Source organism: Muscardinus avellanarius, assembly GCF_963383645.1.
Source record: "Muscardinus avellanarius genome assembly, chromosome: 9".
Classification (NCBI taxonomy): Eukaryota; Metazoa; Chordata; class Mammalia; order Rodentia; family Gliridae; genus Muscardinus; species Muscardinus avellanarius.
This window is the reverse complement of record NC_137795.1, coordinates 53,431,437-53,455,311: the sequence shown is the minus strand read 5'-3', so window position 1 is coordinate 53,455,311 and position 23,875 is coordinate 53,431,437. Positions and strand designations below refer to the sequence as shown.

The 23,875-nt window shown below is 35.1% G+C and overlaps 1 protein-coding gene across 2 annotated transcripts in view; it reads left to right on the top strand.

Moving 5' to 3' along the window:
* The window catches only part of HGF (hepatocyte growth factor), a gene marked incomplete at both ends in the record, with an annotated part of 76,444 nt that overhangs the window by 16,848 nt on the left and 35,721 nt on the right, over positions 1–23,875 (top strand). The window contains 3 exons of one of the 2 annotated variants that reach the window (XM_080701119.1): positions 1,725–1,852; positions 8,085–8,205; positions 9,889–10,007. In XM_080701119.1, coding sequence (XP_080557245.1) covers positions 1,725–1,852; positions 8,085–8,205; positions 9,889–10,007 — 368 coding nt within the window. Of the gene's footprint in view, positions 1–1,709; positions 1,853–8,084; positions 8,206–9,888; positions 10,008–23,875 lie in introns of both variants that reach the window. The other variant, XM_080701118.1, reaches the window with a different exon arrangement.

Below are 23,875 nucleotides of genomic sequence, written 5' to 3'. Positions count from 1 at the left end.
CACTAAGTTGCAGAGTGTTTCACTTACTTGCCAAGTCTAGCAACCTGTGATCTTCCTGTCTCAGCCTCCCAAGTACTAAAATTACAAGTGTGAGCCACCAAGCCCAGATGAGCAAGATGTTTTGATTTATACATATATGGGTTAATGACTGCTCAGTTTAGGATAATTAGCATATCTATTTCTAATTAGGTATTTCATTGGGTAGAAACACATTTTAATCAAATTTAGTAAGATTAGAATCCTTGGACTTTAAGTACATGTATAACTCTGAGATGGGTAAAAGTAGAAATAATGATCCTTAACAAAAACCTAATGGAATATTGAAAATGTAATATGATTTTTATAATTGTTTTTACTGGTGTTACATAAGATGTATATTCATTTTTTAAAATATTTTTCTGTGCAGTCTAGCAGACAAGTGTAGCATTGTTCAGTCTGATGCCATAGTTCAATACAAAAAGAATAAAAAGGCTTTGGCCTTTTCTGATATGTTGGAATTTCTTATGCTGGTAACAAAGATCTCACTAAAGGTGCTAAAAATTTAAACTGATAGTAATGTACTGAAGTTTCAGCACCCAATGGTATACTATTATGATCTATCTCCGGGAGCATGAAGGCCAAATCATAGTGAATATTACCAAAATTTTTGGAGATACTAAGCAATTGTTTTATATTATGATATAGTAGAGACTGCAGAATGGAGTGTGCCTAATCATAGATAGCATTTGTTAGCTGTCAATCACTCTATCATCTCTGTGAACTTCTTAAAACAACCATACAAGGTATAAGATGTTACGAGTTATGGTTATAGTGTGTGTGTGTTGTGTGTGTGTGTGTGTGTGTGTGTGTGTGTGTGTGTGTGTGTAGATGGTATGTATGTGTGTGTGTCTGTGTAAGTGTGTGTAGGTAAGCCAAGAGGCTCGGGTCTCACAGTAAGAAAAAGAACTACAATTGGAATTCAGATTTAATTCAATTTTGGATTCTTTATTTGTGCTATTGCATCAATTTGCTTAATTGTGCAGCAAGGGAGATATTCTTTATAAGGAAACAAACAAGTACGACCCTGGAAAACTAGTACAGTGACATCTCAAAGCTGACTGCAGAGAGTTCTCAGCTCTCTTGCAAGTGGTTTTGCCAAGCACTGGCCACCTTTGAGTAGAACACTGAAATTATGTTTTATACCGCACCAATTAAATGATACAATATTTTGGGGGAAATCTAGAGGCCAATAATTCTTCACTGGAAAAATCTAAAGGCCAATAATTCTTCACTTGATGTTGAATAGCAATGTTCAGTGAGGTGAACCTTATTAAAATTCAAGTATTTTAAGCATGCATAAAAATGGCAGAATTTGCCTGGTGTGGTGCCGCGCTCTTGTAATCCTCGCGCTTGGGAGGCAGAGACAGGAGGATTGCGCAGGTTCGCAGGTCGAAGCCAGCCTTGCTGGCTTAAGAGACCCTGTTTCCATATAAAATATAAAATAGGTCTGAGAGTATAGCCTGGAGGTAGAAAGGTTCCATCCCCAGTACCACCAAAAAAAAAAAAAAAAAAAAAAGGCAGAATTTAAGATACATTAAAATATATGAGATAGTCTAAAAGGGTTTCTATGCTCCTAAGAAAATCATACTTTCTAATTAATTAGTAAAATAAGGAGGTAAAAAATAAAGTTGCATGCTCTTATACTGTAATGATTATCATTTTAAAACTAGCTTTTTGCCTTCGAGCTATCGGGGTAAAGACCTACAGGAAAACTACTGTCGAAATCCTCGAGGGGAAGAAGGGGGACCATGGTGTTTCACAAGCAACCCAGAGGTACGCTACGAAGTCTGTGACATTCCTCAGTGTTCAGAAGGTAAATGAACCTGAATGCCGTGTGGGGCACTCTATTCCCCTGTGTGTAGAACTGTAACTCACATTAAGGGCTAATAGACACCAATCGATTACAATAAACATGTTGTTCAATGCAACCATAGATAATGCTTTGAGCTTTCTTATACAATGTTTTACAGGCTATCTGACAATCACCAGAATAATGCAAAGTAATGGAGCAAGTTATTAGTTTGAAATTCAATGTCAGCCTGAGACAGCTCTCTGGGGAGAATAAGAGTGGGCTCAGTCCCCTACTATCTTAAGCTCTCCTACCTCAAGTCTGTGCTCCCATAGTGCACCTGAAAGAAGCTGAATGAAATTAGCTCTTTATCAGTAATGTTAATTCTACTTATCCAGCATAAGCTTCTGGGGAAATTGGGTCAAAACTATTCTGATGCATTATGGCCAAAGTTTGTGAACCTGGAAGAGAATATGCAGGGGTTACTGGAAGTTCGAAATTTCCATGTAGGTTTTGGTGAGAATGAGACTTGAACACAATTTGGCACATAGACTGCAACCGAGTGCCATTCAAAATAGCATGTGAAGAGATCAAAGCAAAGAATCCCACGCTGCCTAGAAGGCAGGCGCCCTAAATCATGACTGTGCTCTTCATGTTCCCAGAGTGAAAAGGGCACTGTCTTTACATTTGCAGTGAAAAAAATCAAACACCCAACAGATGGAAGAACAACCACCTCAGTAACACCTTGTATGTGGTGCCATTTTTCTTAGTTATTTGGTTTCTAAATATAGCTGGGTTTTTCAATTCTATTGAAAATTCTAAAATCCCCCAAATCCAAATGAGACCTAGATTAAGTTATTTTACAAATTTATTAGAATTTTGAAGTACTTGGGAAGGGGCTGCTGGAGAGCTGTCTAATTTTTATAGTAAGATATCTTACTTGTTTATTAAACAAATATTTTTTGAAATATATTTTCTATGAATAGTCTCTTAATATTAAGTTGATTATTATCACATGACAAGTAAAGGTCATTGTTAGCCAATTGTCACCAGAAAGGTAAATGTGGTTTTTTTTTGTTGTAAGTTAATTTAAACTTCTTGACTTCATGTGCCACAGCCAGTTCCATCTCTGTTTGTAAATTCTTACTTTTCGTTCCATGTCATATCTGTTCCCTATAACTTCTTCATTGTTTTCTTTTCTTTTAAAAATAAACTTATCTGTGATAACATTATGCACAAGTCTGTTTTGTATGAATAAGCTTGTAATTAATATTTGTCTTACATTTACACATGAAAAAACCCCGCTACTTTTAGGGGAATCTCCACTATCACAGTTTTCTGAGACTGAAGGTCATTGATGAGGAAGAGTATTACTTATGGGTCTCATTTGACTTGGCAAAGTGTTTTCAAAGGCAGGTAATTTGATCAAACTTTATGCAGTTGAGCACATATATTCCCTGCCTAGTCCTTGTGGGAATGTGAGTTTCAACCCCTGTTTTTCACAAAGAATCTTTTATCAAACTAGATTGGTAGATGGTGTAGAATAAAAAAGTGCTACAAAAGTAGTCATTTAAAAACATACTTTCAGTTATCCTTATTAGGATGTGACTTTCTAATATCCTTTCATAATTGCTCATTGGTATTAAGGGCACATGAGGCCTTCAGTCATCGTGGCACTAGAGGTTGCAGATATGCTCTTTCTGGAAGCAATTACAGGCCTGACAATCGCAGAATAGCCCTCCTTTGGGGAAAATGAATCCACACCTGCCCTGTAGGCTAAACATATTTCAGGAATTGTGGATTGAATGGCAATATTTTAAATAAAAGCTTAATTGATCAATGTTTTAACAGGATTTTAATGAAGAAGATCCAAAATAAGCAGCATTGTCAATATATTAGTAGAGAAAAAGAGCTATTTATAAAATGGATAATACAAAATAAAAATAATATAGATATGTCTACCAAATTACATATATAATGAAGAAATCTCAAAATCCAGAATGCTTCAAGAGCATAATGGGTAAATCATTTCTATGGATGCTAATTTATTATATGGCAGGCTTTAAAGAATGCATAAATGAGGTAGTAATTATCCAATCATTTTGAATATTTAAAATTACACAATAATGACACCTGTGGTCAGACCTTAGACTTTTCTTTTTTAAAAAAGATATATACAACCATATATATTTAGAAATTTTGTAACTATATTAAATTCTTGACTGAATGATTATCTGAAATTTGTCTAAAGTTTTGGTTTATAAATTAATTATACCTGATATATTATTTTATTGTAATTTAAAACTTTGAAATACATTAACCATTTAAAAGAAAATTACTAATATTTTATCACATTTAGAATATATCAGTGAGCTAGATGGAATAAATTCAAGAGATCTATCGTGCAGTCTGGTGACTATAGTTAATAACTATTGTATTCTTGAAAATGTAAAGAGACTGGATGTTAAGTGTTCTCAGAACATAAATGATAACCATGTGAACTAAAATATATGTTAATTAGCTACATTTAATCAATCTACAATGTATAATGTATACATACTTTAAAACATCATATTGTACATGACAAAATATGTACAATTTCACCTGTCAACTTAATAGAGAACCTTGCATAATTATGTAAAGAAAATACTACCAAGTAATGCTTAATTAAAAAGCTACAGAAAGTTGAGGCATGTAAAATCCATTTTCTTGCTTTAGTATTTGTTTGGGATTTAAAATAATAGTTAGTCATTGGAACAGATGTCATTTTTAATGATTGTGAAATACTCAGTTAAATACATTTTAATTAAGCCATAATCATTATTTTAAAGTATCTTAAAATCCCAAATAATACTGTCATAACTTTATGTGTGTAATTCCATGTTCTATGTGGAGAAATATTTTTAAAAACAAAGATTTAAATAAAACTATTTTTATAAATGTGCATTTGTGAGACTATTCATAATTTAATCATTCAGTTTTGCTGAAGTAATTTCATATATGGATTTTTCTGAGAGATTACATTTACTGAAATAAAATAAACACTGACTGAAAATAGATTCAGATACTTAAAGTAATTGCTTTAGTCTGTAAATTCACAACATATGTGATTTTATATTGAAAAGAGCAGTATACAGTTTTTTATTTTAATTAGTAAGATAAAGATGTTAAATTGATCCCATTTATATTTTATGTGTAGTTTTTGTAGTTTTCTACTGTAATTTAGGCCAGAACTAAGCATACTGTACTTGTGAACAGAAACTATTATATAGTCTATGTGACACAGTGCAGTATTTTGCTTTTGTTTTTGTGTTTTAAAGATAACTTTCTGTAATGGTTCAATAATGAGCTGAAGGGACAGTGCTCACCTCCTTATACTTTTACATAGTTCACACTTTCTCTTGTTTTCTTGAGTAAATGGACTTAGTTGCCACCTACAATGCTTGACTTTGAGCTAGGAAAATGTATAACATGATTAGAATTGCACCAGTGCGAAAAGTGAGTTCAAAGTTTTGCCTTTTTTGAGGTAATTTTTATGACTGACCTGAGAGTTTGATTCAATACTAAAACAACAAACTTTTCAGCCATTTACCTGCTTGTAAGAGATAGCTATTCTAATTACTTTCCATGAGCCCTTTTTCTCTGTCCTCCAATCAGTAAGAATTGGTCAGTAGGATAACCTACTTTTGTAAAGAAGAAGGCAGAAGGCAATGGGAAATATTTTTAAAGAGAAAAGGATAACAAGTTCCTAAATTATTATCAGTCTATCTTAAGGTATGGCCAGTTCAAATTTGTAAAAATGAAGTAAAGGATGTAGGACAAACAGGTGATTTGGAGCAATGGAAAAGAACTCTAGTATATGGGTAAGAAGACTTTTGTTCCAGGTTAAAGGTTGACACATTCTATTTTAGGTAAGTCTCTAAAATCTGTGTGAGCCTTGTTTTCTTCACTGTAACAATCACTGTATAATACAGAATAAGTAATAATTAAAATAGATATAAAAACATAGTAATGATATTTTGACATCTCATTTCTCATTTCTATCACAGGACACATTTAAGTCTCATTTCAATAAATTTCATTGCCTTCCAAAGTCTAACATCGTGCTTACTATCTTTTTTTACTTATTATTTTTACCTCATTGGCCCATAACCACACTGTAACTCTTCATTTTATTACAAACATAGCATACTAGTTAATATTTCTGTAACATTTTATTGCAATTCTTATTATACCTTATCTAACTCTCATCGATAATTCAAGGTCCAAGTAAAATCTAGTCTCTCCTGAAAACCTATTAACACCACACACTTTGAGTTTGAGAAAAGATCACACTCTCCAAACTGCTGCACAGATTGAGCTCAAATGCAATCACCAGCAGCATCAGTATCCCCTGGGAACTTATCATTAATTCCCCAACCCAGACCCACTGATCAGAGTTTGCCTTCTATCAAAACATGACAGTGATTTTTATGCACATTAATGCTTGTAGAAGTATCGATTCATCACACACTCATTCTGGAAAATAATCATCTTATTACTATCCATTTCATTTGCATAGCTATTTTTTTCTTAAAACTAATAGAAAATCTATAAGTCCAAGAAGAAGGTATTATAATAATACCCATAGTACCACTTCCTAGAAAAATATTTTACTCATGCTCATTAGAAGGTGATATACCATTGCAAACCACATTTGCTGAAGGAAATATAATAGACACATTCTGATTGCTGAGTACCAGAAAAGAGTAGACGTTGTTCATTTGGATGCTGATCTTTTATGAGTGACCATAGCTCCTAGTCTACTTTTCCATTCAGTACAAAGCAGCAAAGAGCAGTGATAAATGCTGCACCCTTTTCATTGAAGATGAAAATCTTGCATTCTTTCAAAAAAGGGAACTAAATAAATCCGCACCGCATTCAAATGGAAAGCTGAAATGTGATGATGCATGACCTATGTTGAGCATTTCAATGTAGGAGTGACCTTGGCTAACCTGAGCACCGTTATCGATATGCTCTTGGACCCCTCTGGTTCATGGGTCAGGTGCTTGTTGATTGTATTCTGGACAATCTCAGTATCAAATGAGGAAAAGTTGAATTGGTCTCTTGTCTTAGTTCATGAATTAATCTACGTGAGAGGAAGTAGGTAGATCAAGCCTGTAGGTGGGCCATATGTTTCAGAAAGCTAATAATGTCCTGCTACATTATAAAAATAAAAGGTTCTAAAGTGATTCTAATATTATGTACCAAATTACTACCAATATCCATTAGGCTAGATTCCAATGGATAAAACTAAACATTGGTATCTTTCCACTTCAGCTAAAGTTATATGATCAGTAATCACAAGATACAAATGATGTGTTTGAGGAAACTTTCCGGATTCTTATGAGAGCCAAGCAATGATTTATTTCACAGGATGCTTGCTGGGCTACAAATCAACCTCCTGTTTGAGAAGTCTCATTTTCAGCTAGTTGATGTGATTCAGAGTTTTCAGTGTGACATAAGAGACCAGCCAGAAGAGAACAATTAATTAACCTCACAGAATCATCAGGAAGGTCCTGCATAACTGGATTAGCTTCTACATTTTTAAAGGGATGGGTACAAGGAGTTCAATAGCAGGTCAGTTTCTGGCTTAAACTAGATAAGAATGTAAGTCTGTCCAGCCTCTACAATATGGATGTTCACTAACAGAAAGAAGATGGAATTTAAGGAAAAAGATACCTGTGGTCTTAGGAGTGCCAGATTTCTACTCAAAGCTGTTCTCATAAATAAATATATTGGTTCATGATTACAGCATTAACCACGGGAATATGCCATGTGCTCAGTTTAAATTGTGGAGTTAATGTGTATGTGTTTGGAGGGCCACGCTAAGAGAGAAACACTACTGTGCAGAAAATACAGACACTGGGATCCTTGCATTGTGATCAACAAGGGAAAAATCTCCAGGGCTCAACCTTATAGTTCCAGTTTCTATGTACGTTTTGGAGAGTTAATGAAAAATTAGACAACATTCTTGCCTTATGGTAATTCTGTATGACACTAATTACACAAATTCCACTTAAACTATATAATGAGTTCCATTGAATGTATGTCATTCCAACATTTATGAATATTAGGCACTGATTTGAAGTTCAGATGGTTCATAGGGATGTCTAAAATGTGTTTGCTAAACAAATTTCTGTTCTTTCAATGAAACAGTGGTGTTCTTGATTTTTCTGTCAGAAACAAATAATGTGCCATGCTTTAATTTTACTAGTTGAATGCATGACCTGCAATGGGGAAAGCTATCGAGGTCCCATGGATCATACAGAATCAGGAAAGATTTGTCAGCGCTGGGATCATCAGACACCGCACCGCCACAAATTCTTGCCTGAAAGGTAAAATACCACCGAATCTTGCTTCCAGTAAGTCTCTGTGCAAATTATTGCTATTTTCTCCATTACAGACAGAAATTTCTCTTTATATGATTTTTTACTGATAGGGCAGAAAAACACGATTTTGAACTCCCTTGAGTATTTAGGCTTCTTCCGACAATGTGGCTGGAACTCTTATGTTTGGAAGAGGTAGTCTTAGAGCAAAGGGATTTATGATAAGAATGTTGGCTATACTTTCCACTGGTCTTGGCTAACTAGGTTCAGTTCCTAAAATTAGGAAGGTCTTGAAACAAGACCATTAGTGGGGGTACAGAGTATATAGAAATTGTACAGAGACTTTGTCTTTTATAGCAAAAAAAAGGACACCAATTCAGTAACAACCACTTTGACAAGCCTGACCTGTGGGAGGAGGGATTATTATTGCTAAAAGCAAGAAAATATCCTTCTAGAGCAGCATCTCCTGAGACTCAGATACTCTGGGTCACATGTGGGATACCTTGACGTAAGTCATTCTTGTATGTGAATGAAGACGGGGCAAATAATTCCTTGGCTCCTTTATGTTGGTATATTTTAAAGATGTCAATGTAGTCAGGTAATTTGGAAAAGGCAGGCAAAGTCTACATTTTTTTTTTCCAGAAAAAAAAATTGATTTAAAATAGTTAACAACAGCAATAGAAAACTTTTTTTTTTTTTTTTGTGGGCTGGGGATGGGACCCAGAGGCATTTGACCTCAGAGCCCTCTGAGCTACACCCCCTGACCTATTTTGTATTATTTATTTTGAAACAGGGTCTCACTAAGTAGCTGAGGCTGTCCGCGAACCGCGATCCTCTGGTCTCAGCCTCCTGGATGCTGGGATTACAAGCATACACCACCACGCCCGGCTTGTCTTTTCTGTTGTTGTCATTTTATATAAAAGTTTTAAAATGAACCCAAATTTCTCAATTTTAGTAAAAAAAATGCAAATACTAACAAAGAAAAACTAATCCCCACCTTCCTAAGTTTCAAGGTATTTTTTTCTCTGTTTTTTTGTTGTTGTTTTGTTGTTAGTTCTTGCTTGTTGTTGTTCTTTTAAATGGAATTAAAATTTGGTTTATTTTTGAAGGTAAGTCTATGAGTCTCTTAAGTAGGAGCAGAAGGGGTATGGTAGCAATTAAAACCAAGTCATCGATTCAGGACTCTGTTAATTTAAAGGGAGGTGGGATGTAGAGAAAGTGGTGTGATGGAGTTCGTCTCTTGCTCTGGTAGAGGTGAGGGCATGACCTAGAAAGGCTCTATTTCCAAAATTGAGCTATCATTAGTAACAGAACTATTGAAACCAAACTTGCAGTTTGAACTTTGAGCCTATCCTAGAAGAGGACCTGTTTTCTTAATGAGCATTCTACACGGGGTCATGTTTTTGGAATCTGTCTTTAATTGAGCTCTATGAGAAAGAAATTTAGTTGGGATGTTAACTGGTAGACAGCTACCAAATGTACCTAACTTATTAGCAAAGAGGATGATACACTGTTTAGTAGAATATTCAGTAGTTTATGATCTACAGTTCTTGCAAGGCCAATGATACAAAACCTGCACTTTCCTTAGCTAGTATTATCCACCATACTCAGTGGAAAGTTACTTTGTGAGCTGAGGGCTGGGGGGTGTTTCTAGGCAGATTTACGTGACACTTTTCTTGGTGTGGTTTGCAGATATCCCGACAAGGGCTTTGATGATAATTATTGCCGCAATCCTGATGGCAAGCCGAGGCCGTGGTGCTATACTCTTGACCCTGACACCCCCTGGGAGTACTGCGCAATTAAAATGTGTGGTAAGTTAGGGTCAAATTTATTGCTTCCTTTTCCTCTTGCAGACTGGATCTAAGCCGGTGGTTATTAGTGAGACAGGCTAACAACTGTTTTCCTTAATGTTTTAATGTGTGCATTTTAATATTTTAAGAATGTGTTACACAATCCCACCCCATCTTTTGAATTTTCAGAGCCCTCATTTGGAAACGAATGCATACATAAATGTACACACATAAAACATGCATATAGTAAGAGGCTAAATATTCTATTGTTATTAAGGACAAGAAAATGCCCACAAAGGGAGAAAAATAACAGGGGCTATGTGCAGTATCACAGTTATTAGGACAGTAAAAGTTAAGACCTTGGATTCTTCACTTTTAATTCTGGATTCTTTACCTACCTTTTATCCCCAAAGACATAACATGAGATCCCAACTGATTGGAACCACTTTAGGTGATTGGCAGAGGGAGGCTGCAATGAAGAAAACTGAGGCTAATAAAATCTTCTCACTAAAATCTTTAATTTCTAAAAGCTGATTCTTCTTTGGCCTACATTCTGTTTCCACCTGTTTCTTAGCAGTTCTTATAATATTTTTCTAGATTTAGGCTCTTTTCTAGTTCTCCTGAATTTATGCTAAAATGCTTATTTTTTACTTTATGCATACTTTTATTTTTTAATTTGGTGCATTTGATTTTACTTCACATTAAGGTATAAAATGTCAGACAAATGCACACAACTCTTGGTGCATTTAAACTTGTGTGTAGGGTCCTCTCTCATGTGGCTAACACAAGTTTTTACTCTTCTTTGAAATGATACTGAACAATAAATAAATATAGACATGTTTTTGTGACTAGAGGTTTAGTTTTTTCAAGTGGAATCTAAAATTCTCTCAGATGAACACAAGTACATAAATATATTAATACGTGATAATGTTATAAGTTGGCATAATATTGTATGCACATAGAGAGATAAAGATAAATCATCTACATAAGATCAGGTACCAGCAGCCAAAGTAAAACATACAATCATAAGGGCTTGGGAAGATATTTACATATTTTCCTTTAGCAGCCTGATGAGGGGCATTCTTCTGAATAAGCTTAACTTAATATTATTCCCAGTATTGTACTCCCAGGTTAAAATCGCTCTTCATTTAGACATACTAATAAAAGGGAATGTTTTGGGCAGCTCGTAAAACCATAGAAAGGGGATATGTGTGTGGCATATGTGAAATGACTGCAGAATCTGGAAGCCTTTCAGAATAAAACACGATGTTCCAAGGAAATTGAATCATCTGTTTTGTCCTTTAAAATAAAAGATGACGGTTGTGACAACATCTCTCTGTATAGATTGAGTTAGTTCCACTCATTGACTTGTTTAATCACATTAATCTTTCCCCTTCATTCTAGATCAGTGAGGTACAATAAAACAGCTGTTTCCCTTTTGCTTTTTGTGTTTAAGGTACTTTTATATATCTTGTCTGGAATAAAACCAGAATAAACACACACATACACACGCACATGTACACACATTAACAAACACTGGCACACGTTCACTTTCACATTTACCCTTTAGCTGGCATGTAAACAGCAAGACATCCAAGTGTTGTCTTCTTTTTGGCTCTAAATGAATTTTTAGAGTAGTTTCTTTTAAAGATTGTGCTTGGCTCAGTGGTGCACACCTGTAATCCCAGTACTTGGGAGACTGAGACAGGAGGATCACAGGTTCAAGATCAGCTTCAAAAGCTAAGGGAGACTGTCAGAAACTTAGCAAGACTCTGTTTCAAAATTAAGATAAATAAATAAATAAATAAAGGGGGGGGGAAGTAGCTTGGAGGCAGAATGTCCCTGGGTTCAATCCCCACTACTAAATCTAAATAAGGATATATATATACACACACACACACACACACACACACACACACACACACACACAGAGGGGTATCAAGCACTGGAAGAAAAAATAAATAAGACAAATATGACAGTTTCTAGCTATTAAATACCTAACTACTAAATAGGTCCCTTTTTTCTGTTCAAAGAGGAAATGGATAATTATGTAAGTAACATGCAACAGTTCTTTTTTATTTTTATTTTATTTTTAACATTTTTTTTATTGGTGCATTGTAGTCATACATCTTAATGGAATGCAAGATGGTGGAGACATACATGCACACATCACCCAATTAGCCCTTACCCAATTCCTACCCCATTCCCACCCCCTTCTTCCTTCTCATGTTTGGCTTAGTAATTGATATTGATATGTTTGTTAAAGTACATCATGTGCATTAGAGAATTCCCCTCTTCCCTTCTCTCATCCCCTCAGTTAGGTCACCTTATTTGCTCATCTATAGTATCTCCTGCTTCATTTAGAATTCTCCCTAGCTTCCATGTTCACACCCATGCCTGGCTCAATTTTCTTTTAAATTGTATGATGGGTTTTTGCATAAATATCTATCATTTTAGTTGAAGGGTGATTCCAATGAGGGAAGGAATACTGTTTCAAGTAACATGCGCTAATTCTGATGACTGTGTTAAATAGAATGCAGTGTTTATAGTTTATAGGATGTTAATTCTAAGAAATGGTAGTAGATTTTGTGAGCCAAAACTTTATCTTTCAAATTAAAATAATCTCCTGAGCTTTAAGAATAGTTTAGAACTATTCTACCAAATGACAACTTATAGTTTACAAACTATCATATATGTTTATATAATAGAGATATCAAAAGGTTAGTTATTAAAATGAATAAAATAGAGATTCTAGAAAGTATGAAAATTAATGTTTTGTGATATTTTTCAAATGTTTTGTCTTACTTATGTGATAAAGCCAGCTGTTCAAAACTGAGAAATTTGGTGATGGTTTCAAACATATATTAGCTTTATGTTCTGGCAAAACAAGTTACCAAATACTTAGGGGCTTAATATAACATGCTTTTATTATCTTTTAGTTTCTATGGGTCAAGAATTCAGTTGGGACTCAAGTGAATTCTCTGCTCAGGGTCTTCTAAAGTGATGGTCAAGGTGCTCACCAGACTGTGGTTTACGTTTAAGCCTCAGCTTTCCATTTCAAGCTCATTGGTTGTTGATGGATTTCAGTTTCTTGTGGGTGTAAGGCTAAATGAAGCCTTCACTCTGTCTGATATTCCTTAAGACACAACCCTCTCCTCAACATGCCAGTTTACTTCTTCAAGGCCAGTGGGATAGTGTCCCTGCTGCCCTGAGCCTTTAACCTCTAAAACTCTTTTAAAGAGCTCACCTGATTGATCTCCCTTTTGATTAACTTAAAATCAATAGGGACCATAATTATAGTCTCCCATTTGTTTGACTTAAAATCGATCAGTAGGAACTATAATTACATATGAAAAATCACTCTGTCTTATTTGTATAGCATAATCTAATCACAAAAGTAACTGCCTAAATATATTCACAAGTTCCATCCACACTCAGGGAAGGGGATCATACAGAATGCGTATGCCAGTTGGTAGGGATTTTAGGGGTCACACACCTATTCTCTTGTACTGTTTGCAACAGATAAGTGACCATCTGATGATAATTAAATGCAGTAGTACATTCTTGGGCCAACTTTCTGATTATTTCTTACTCTAGACCAGCTTAACTCATTCTGGGTTGTCAACACCTTTGAAAAGGAGAACAGAATTGTCTCACTTACCTTGAAAGATGAAGAGGGAGTGTGTGTGTTGAGTACTGGGCATAGAACCCAGGGACGTTCTAACTCTGAGCTATATCCCTACTCTTTTTTGTTTGTTTTTTTCTGAAATAGAGTCTAGGTTGCTGAGGGCCTTGCTAAATTGCTAAGACTCCTTGAACCTACAATTTTCCTGTCTCAGGTTCCCAAGTACTGAGAATACAGGTGTGTGCCACCATACCTGGCTTGAAGAGGAGTTTTTAAACTATTGTTTCACTACATAATGACTGTACAAGAAAATCTAAAGTGTCATTACTACAGAAGAGTGTCATATACTATCTAGTATTAGTAATTTTCACTTCAATTCTACAAAATAGTTATGATTAGGCAAGTGTGAAAAGATGCACAGACAGGAGCAGGTAGACCAGCCTCTTGGTACTCAAGACATGGCGAGTAAGTTAATATAGGTAGGACATGGGGTAATCATGGAATAATGGAGGATAATGAGAAAAATTTAATTGAGAAGAGGCAGATCAAGGAAGATCCAAGAGTAGCCCAATAAGTGGTCATGAGAAACACTGAAAATAAGCAAGGTTTTTGGTGGTCTTACTAATATATAATTTGGAATAGTGGACTCCTAACTAGTGTCCACATAGGGGACACAGACTCTTCTAGGGATCTGTGGGCATGAATAGCTTAAGGGGCACATGATCCAGCTTCTCTACTTCCATACATTTTTTTTCCCTCAAAGTCCTCAGCCAGAGAGGCATGTGTTATTCAGAAGTGAGAAAAGTTCAACACCCTCCTTTTCTTTGCCATATCTCTTTACTATTTTACTGAAGAAAAAAAAAAGCAGATTGATAAAGTACATTGCCCTGGGATGTGGAAAATTTGGGGGCTACAGAAGAGGAATATTTAAAAATACATTAAACATGAGCTGGGCGTGGTGGTGCACGCTTTTAATCCAGGGCTTGGAAGGCTGAGACAGGAGGATCAAAGCCAACCTCAGCTACTGAGTGAGGCTCTCAGCAACTTAGTGAGATCCTGTTTCCAAATAAAATATAAATAGGTCTGGGAGTACAGCCCGGGGGTAGAAAGCCCCTCAGTTCCACCCCCAGTAACACCAAAAATATACATTAAACAGATATTCATGCTCTTTATTATTTACGGACTACTAATAATTGTATAACTCAATCCAGTCAATATATACACATGTATATGCACAAATACACATATACACATCTATGTGTGTGTGTGTGTGTGTGTGTGTGTGTGTGTGTGTGTGAATGCATAGGTATGTGCAATTATGTCTCAACATCAGAGTCACAGGACATTTTAAATTTTAATTTTTATATATGTAAATCTTTCAGAATGTGGGATGAAAGGTTTCATAAAATAGATAAAATATAAATCAGTAAAAAATAAATGAAGTTTAAAGGAAGGCAGAAAACTGAAAAACAATGTGAGGAAGGATATCCGCAATATTAAAGAATCAGAATGTACAGGATATCATGACAAATTGAATACAATAAAATATAGTAAAATATATCCCAAGTTATTATGTAGATGCATATGTTAGAGTTATTGTTTATTTGAGGAGAAAATATGTTCAATTGTACTTACATTGAGATGTTAATAGCACTTGTAAATTTAGTTTTCAGTATGAGGCTTTGGAACTTCATAAGCAAATAAATAGTGACCGCAAAAGCCTTGTGCATAAAGACATCTCAGGAAACATATATTGGACCAAAAGAGGGTTGGTTGCCCCTTTCTGCATAGCTTTCATTCAACAAATATTTGCTGAGCAGCTACCACAAGTCAACAACTTTTCCAGATGCTGGGGATACAGAAGTGAATGAGATGGAACAAGGTCTATGATAAAATTGACATTTCAAAGCATTAACAGGAGCGACTAAGGCAAAAGCAAACACTGTATTGTTATTGAGATATCCACACTTTTCAGTACCAGTTTGAAATCCGCTCTGATTCCACTTCTGCTGAATGGCCAAGTTTGTTCTCATTTTGTGTCCAAGCTTCTATCTTAAGATCAGTGCATCATTGAAAGTGGAGGGTAAATGTCACTCATTGTCTACAAATCTGTGCTGGGTGTTGAACAGGCCTCTGAGCCTGATCTCTTACTATATTCTTCTAAGGGAACTTCGGCTCCGATACCAGGAGCCAACAAATACTTGGCTATATAAAACTTTTAGCAAAATTTTGAATATAATGACATTTGAAGAAACCTTGCAAACACATAACAAGATTTGAAAGTTCTAAATAGTGCCTCAATGAAGTAATGATTTTCTCATGGATTTCCCCTGTAAATAAGTTCATATTTTTAATAACAGTTTGTTCTACATATTAATTAACTGTTTTTAGAGGGAAATAATTTGTTAAGCCTACTTGTTTTCTTTTCTTTTCTTTTTTTTGAAGTGAACTATGATAGGTATCTGGCAATTGAAAATCTCCCTTGTGACTGATGTCCGTTAGAAAATCTTATTGTTCATTTAAATTGTTTCACAAACTTCTTGGACTGAACATACCTGTATATTCTTTAAAATTATTGAGTGCCTGAAACTTTCAGTATGGGTTATATAACTCAATACTTAAAATAAAAATTAAAAAAAGTTAACTCATTAAGAATAATAATATTAGATTCATTGGCTATTAATATATTTTAATAAAAATATCTATAACTCCCAGAAAATAGGGAAAATAGTAGCATTGTAGGATTTTTTCAAAATCTTTTAATGTAAGATTGTATTTACAATTTGATATAAATTGCCTCTAGTAAGATGTTACTAGAAGACAACTGGGTCCTTTATTTGCTTCTGCTTTAGTCTTTGGGGATGTACATGTCACATGGCACTTGGAAAATCTACTACATATAAATTATGCCTTGATATTATTATACAGGTAGTTTTGACTTCCTGGGGCCCTGAAAGGATCTTGAGGACCTCGGACCCTCTGAGAATGGTATTTTGCTAGGTGTCACATGATGCAATGCTGGGATGGTTCCTTCTGAGGGGCACTCTAGTTCATTAACTAGGATATATCTGATGGGTGTTATAATGGTTTCCAGCTTCTCACCACCAGCAATCTGGAGACTTCTTCTAGCATTATCTTTTTCTCTGATTTTCTTAATCCTACAGAAGTGTGTATTCTCTCTTTAGATTCTTCTTTGCACAATTGGTATCATCATTTACCTAGTTTAAAACCCAAAGGTTTAGAGCAATCCCAGACCTTTCCTTCTCCTCTATGCCTCACATTCGACCCCTCACCAAGGGTTGTCAATTTCAGCTCTTCTGTATATACCCTCAAATATAACATTTCACATCCTTACTGTCTCTTATATACAGGAGAGCATTGTTTTTTATTGTGAATCTTTGAATGGCCTTCTGAAGGGAGTAGTGTCTAGATCCACTATCTTCCCTCTCTAATCTCTTCTCTACACTGTAAAAATGTTTTAAAAATATGATGCTATCATACCTCATTCTTAGCACATATCGCATTGACACACACATTCCATAATTAAGGATACTTCAATAATTTCCATTCATCTTAGAATGAATGGAAATAAGATAAAACAAAATAACCATGTACTCCTCTCCTGCATCTCTAAGCTACATGTGACCTCATATACCACCACCATTCTCTCCATGTTTTCTTACTCTCTGCTTCAGCCACAATAATTTTATTCCTGTAACTCATATTTTTTATGTACTCTAATTAGACTTCCTTTATAGTTCCCTGCCATCCCTTCGGCCTCAAATTTTTTTTCTTCCTGCTTCACCTAACTGACAGTTACTCATTGTTTAAGTTTTAGCTAAGCTATCATTGCCTTCATTATCAGTTCTTAATTTGACCATTTTGATTTGGTTAAGTCTCTTGTTATATATTCATACCATCATAATTCTCTTTTTTCATGAGCACACGTCTTGATTTCATGTTTACTTTTATTTTGAAGTACTAAGAATTGAATCCAGGGGCATTCTACTTCTGATCTATACCCCAGCCCTATTTTTTATTCTTTATTTTGAAACAGGGTCTCACTAAATTGTAGAGGGCCTCAGTAAGTAGCTGAGGCTGGCTGTGAACTTGAAATCCTCCTGCCTCCGCTTCCCAAGTACTGGGATTACAAGTCTGCACCACCATGCCCAGCCTTTTATATTTACTTTTGAACATTTTTTTGATTTTTGATTTATTTTAATTCATTTTATTTTTATTATAAGTCTCTCTATCACAATTTATGACCTCCAACTGAAAAAGAACCATGTCTGTTTTTGTTCCCCGGTGTTTAACACTTGAGTACGTATTGAATAAATGAATGTTATCTTCCTAGAAAACAGATATTTTTAATTTTTTTTCTTGGTATTTTTTCTATAATTCTTGATTTCCACATAAAAAATGAGAGAAAGGTTTGCTTCATATTTTCCTCCCATTATCTCAACTCGTCCTTAAGTTTTATTCTTTCCTGGACTAGTTATGTTTATTTGCTGCCATTGTCTTGATGACGTTTCTTTTACCACTGAAATAGACAAGTCTTATCTTGCTTTACTTCTATGTTTCTCTTCTTCTTCCTTCTCCTGTTTTTATTTTTTTTTTTAATTCTAGATGCTTAGGTTTCCAGAGCCATTTAGAAGTATTATATAGGCAGACCTTCTATAGCTAAAATTTCTAGTCAAGATATGTAATAGAATGACTTATATCTCCTTCAAAATCCAAGAATTGAAGACCTATCCTTCCAAAGTGATATTTTGATGTAGGTATATTATTATTATTATTATTATTATTATTATTATTACTGTGTGTGTGTGGGGGGGGTACTGGGGTTCCTGGAAACCCTCCTACCTCTGGGCTACACTCCCAGACCTATTTTTATACTTTTTTATGTGGAAACAGGGTCTCCTAAACCAGTGCGCGCAGCTGGCTTCGAACCTGCGCGATCCTCCTATCTCTGCCTCCCAAGCGCTGGGATTACAAGCGTGTGCCACCACACCCGGCCCTGATGTAGGTATTTTAAAAAACAATTTTATAAAAAGTTATAGGATGGGCCCTAAGAGGGACTGATGGATTTATAGCAAGAGGAAGAGACATCTGCCTTTTTCTTTTTGTTTCTTCATGTGAGGACAAGAAGACAATACCTAAAATCCAGGAAAAGAGCCCTCACTAGGATCCAATTGTCTAGCACTTTGGCCTTGAACTTTCCAGTCTCCAGAACTGTGAGACAATAAATTATTGTTGCTTAAACTACCAAGTCTGTGGTATTTTGTAACAGTAGCATGAGCAGACTAATGCCGATTATGTTGCTATTGTTAAAAAATACAGAAATAAATCCTCCTCTTTTTTTATTCCTGGTCTGGGGGTGGAATCCAGGGACATTTGACCTCTGAGCATTTGACCTATTTTTTATTCTTTGTTTTGAAACCGGGTCTTACTGAGTTGCAGAGGGCCTCACTAAGTAGCTGAGGCTCTCTGTGAACTGCAATTCTCCGGTCTCAGCCTCCCGAATGCTGGGATTACAAGCGTGCGCCACCAGGCCCAGCATAAATCCTCCTCTTATTAAATATTAGCTTTATTTGAAAATAATATAGCTTAAAAAATCAACATGCATGTATACTAGCAAAATAACTACAACAAATTATTTTCCTTCTTAAAGAAGGCTGTTTGTGTCATTGAATTTTACTAATTAATCCAAGGCCAAAATAGGGATTCAGAAAAGAATCTTATATTCTGAGTCAGGAGAAAATAATGCTATCAATACCCTTTCTCGAGGGAAAAATCTTATACTTGGACGTCTTTTCCAAGTCATCTTCTAAGGAGTAGGACTATAGGATTGAAGACCTTTCATGAAAGTCTTGTCTCCTGAGCATTTTGTACTAGAAAAGACTTGGACAAAGTCCAGGGAAAAGTTTCAGATACGAGTCCTGGCTTCTCATGGAAAGCAAACGTGCAAGCAATTTGAGGTTTGTACTTTGGAGGTCTTTACTACTTTCCCATGTCAATTTTAAAACTAAAAGCTCTTTACATTCACAGTGAGCCTGATCCTTCCCTTGGTGGCCCAAAGAGCACAGTACTGAGAGTGGCTTTATACACTATCAGTCTCCAAGTACCATCATCATGGAAACCCTATGTTTCAGTTGCTCTTCAGTAGCTGAGAATAAAAAGCAGTGAGTTGGGTTGAACAACTCTAAGTGATAATCAGATATTTTACCACTGGACTGTGAAATAACTTGTATTTATCTACAGGAAAAAAAAGAAAGAACAGCAGTAGCTTATCTCTATTGGGAAATCTGAATTTTCTTTTGTCAGGATTGGGGGTAGGGAAAGGACTCTAAATGTGAGGATTTACTTATCATCCATATAAAACTTCTAAAGCCCTAGAAGTGGCTCTTTGTAACACACATGTGCACTTCTACTCTCAAGCTGCCATTCGCAGACCTCCATCAGGTCTTTGGCCAGCCCTTCAAAGACAAAATTGATCAGATTTATTGTTAGTGATCTCGTTCTACTTCCCCCCCAAATTAAATAACAGTTAATGCTCCCCTCTCAAGAAAATCTATTCAAACTTTAAAATACCCTCAAACAGTATAGCAATGAGATCACAGCACATTTGTACCATCAAAGTGAAATTAATGTTCTCAGAGGCATGCATTGTATATTGTCATTTTCAAGAAAACAGTGAAAATTTCAATAGCAAATGTTGTTTTCCTTAAAGTGTTTCCAAACAGAAAACCTCGTGTCAATCATCAAAGGAAAACATTCCTTCACTCATGGGCCACTGAGGATCATATAAATATCTTTGCATCTGCTTCCAAAGTGTGGTCACCAATGAAACCCCGGGAAAAAATATTTTATTTGTAAGGAACTCTCAGTAGAGTTCCTGGTATTTTCAGTGTGAACTTCGTACACATACTTGCAAAAATCTTTCGGTATGTGGGGATGCTGTATTTTTAAAAACATGTTGCTTTATCTCAACTTGATCAGCTTCAGCTGATACTTGGCAATGTTTCTGTGCTTTTTTAACACTTCCTTTGGCCACTGGAGACTCTTCAAAACCTTCCCTTACTCTGCTCCCATGTTAAAAGATTAAGTACAAAGGAATGCCTTTCCCAATATTTAATAACCCTTTCTGAATCAATTATTGTGAAGCCTTTATTTTGTTTTTGTACCAGGTTGTGATATTTATACATTAGTGTAGGAGGAGCCCATTTTACTGCAGTTAAAGAATAATTCATTTCATCTAGATACTAAGTGTGTGCGCAACAAAGCTCAACATTTATATCAGTGTTATATGGTCTATGTATGCATAAATCATTTACTGTGGTCTTCATCAGATCATATTTATTAAATATCTTCATGAAGTCTCACAGTAACTCTTATTTATAAATAAAATTACCAAGATAACTAAATAAACTAATATTGTAGTTGTAGTAGCACCAATAAACCTTTATTTACCCATATTATTTATTCTATAAATTGCCACCAGAATTTTGTCGTTTTCATTTATTAGGTTGCTTCTAGCCTCTAAATGGCAAGTGAGATAAATGCATATACACTGATTTCAGCAGACACTTTGTTCTTAAAGAAAAATACTAGCTGAAATCTGCTAATATGAGGTTAAAATCATGAGAAATATTTCCAATATATTTTATTAAAAGTAAAATTGCCAAGTTATATAGTTATAGATGCTTAGTAAGATAATAGATTAAAACCAATAATATTTTTGAAAATTTTTACATTTTTGTCTAGGCCTAATGAAAAGTTTTCATTTTATTTTATTTTATTTTATTTTATTTATTTATTTTTTTTGTGGTACTGGGGGTGGAACCCAGAAGCTTTCTACCTTCGGACCACACTCCCAGACCTATTTTGTATTTTGTTTGGAAACAGGGTCTCACTAAGTTGCTGAGAGCCTCACTAAGTAGCTGAGGCTGGTTTCAAAACTGCGTGATCCTCCTTTCTCAGCCTCCCAAGCACTAGGATTACAAGTGTGTGCCACCACGCCCAGCTCTAATGAAAAGTTTTATTTTTATATATAACATATTTTTATTCATATCAGTAATCTTTTATATTCTGTACCTTTGGAAATTCCAAAAACGTTTTACTTTCTACTTTCAAATTAGAATATGTCAAATAATCCAAATTTATTTATCTAGACACAAAACTTTGGTTTTTAGCATGTGAGTGGATATTTAGTAGCTCTTTAAGATAAATTTATGTTAGGGCTGTTAAGATATACTAATGTAAGTTTAGAAAAAAAAATTCAACATAATGGATTCAAATGGTGAAAATATTATAATTATTATTTTTAAAAGTAAAATATTGTTCAATTAAATCTGTTTGGAAACCTCTAAAGTTGAGATACAGAGTTAACACTAATGAGTCTTTGAACTTGACAAATATTTTATTGAATAAGTCAACCTTGGAATATTGTTTGCAATATTTTTAAACAAATGGTTTTTCTTTGAGTTAGTATTTTTATAATGTAGATATTTCTTGCCTCAGAGACTCCTATAATTTAAATTTAAAGATTTGCCCTCAAATAAGGACTATATCCTCAATTTGTGTCTAAATTCTATTATTCCTCTAATTCTAACTCAGTTGCTTAAAGTACTAATTGCATATGCCAGTTATTGATTTCCTAATGAGATCCAACATTTTTGTTCACCTTAATAACCTCCCTTTCAATAAAATGCATTTAAACTTATGTTTGAATTTTAGGTTCCACATGTTGCTTTGAATTTTAACTACCATGGATAATTTCTGGAAAAGTATAACTTCAAAAGTTCTTTATAAATAATTACTTGGAAATTCCAATCACTCTTATCTAATAACACATTCTGGAAATGATATTTGATATTTATTTTTATATTAGTACTGCAGGCGATGTTTACTACCTTCCTTCTCCCCAGGCACCATTTTGCAATGTGAAGTTACCTTCACGTAGAAGAAGAAACAACTCTGTGAAACTTCCCTATTTAGAAAACCCATCGGACAATGGCCAAATCCCCAATTATGACCAAATATTTTATTATTTCCTTGTTTTCATGGTCTTGGTTGACATCTGGCAAATCATACTATTGTCCAAGGCACAAAGTATGTTGATACTGGATGAACAGCATTGAACTAATTTTACAGAGATGTGATGGATCTGTTTCTATCCCCTGGCAGCCCTGTTTGACATCTGGGTTCATGGAGGATGGGTCTCTGGGTTACATGTGCCCAGTACCAGGGTACTGAGGTACAAGTGTACCCAGTACCAGTACCAGGGTACACTTGAGGAGAATGGTTCAGTAATGAGCAAACAAAACGAGACATACACAATCAAGCAGGGATATAAAAGAATTAAGGTGCTCAAGGCAGACAAGGAAGTTTGTAAAAAGATTAATGGAAGTATGTTTGTACTGGCTGCCCTACTCTGAGCTTCCTTCCACTGTCAGGATTCTCAAGTACTAACAGGAGTCACAAGTTTGTTATCCAAGACCATGTTCCAAGAAGTTGGTGTCTGAGTCTATTTTCTGTTGCTCTAACAAAATACCATATATTTGAAAATTTATTAAGAATGCAGGTTAATTTTGGCTCATGATTCTGGAGTTTAGAAGTCTAAGATTGAGTGAAGTCTAATATTGAAACCTGGGTGGAGTTGCTTATAACAAAATAGAATATTGGAAGAGCAAGTGGGCACATGTGGAGGAGGCCAAACACAAGGAAAAGGTGCACCTAATAATGGCTCAAAAGCATAAACACACTCTTCTGAGTATCATGTTAATTCATCTTTGTGACCTAATGGCCTCCAAAAGTTCCCAGTCCTAACATCAGCACCACAACAATCAAATTGTGCCTCAGGGAAGACAAGCCTTAAACTAGCCATAGCAATGTGCAGGGATTGAAACATTTTTTTATAGTATTAGACTAATTAGTTGAAGAATTCCTGAGCATTTTTATTTTTGCTTCCATTTTTATCAGCACTTTATAAGTGGATGTGAAATATCAGTACAAATGTGACCTATTTTAGAATTATCACCCCTCAAAAACATTTCTTACACAGTTTCTTCAAATCATTGAAAATGTACATCACCAGAAATATAGTACCTTAACTTTTTTTCTTTTGCATACTAGGGATGGAACCCAGGAGTATTCTATCTCTGAGCTACACCCATTGCTGTATTTTTCAGTCTTTAAAATTTTTTTTTAAAACAGGGTCTCACTGAGTTACGAAGAGCCTCACGAAGTGGTTGTGGCTGTCTGT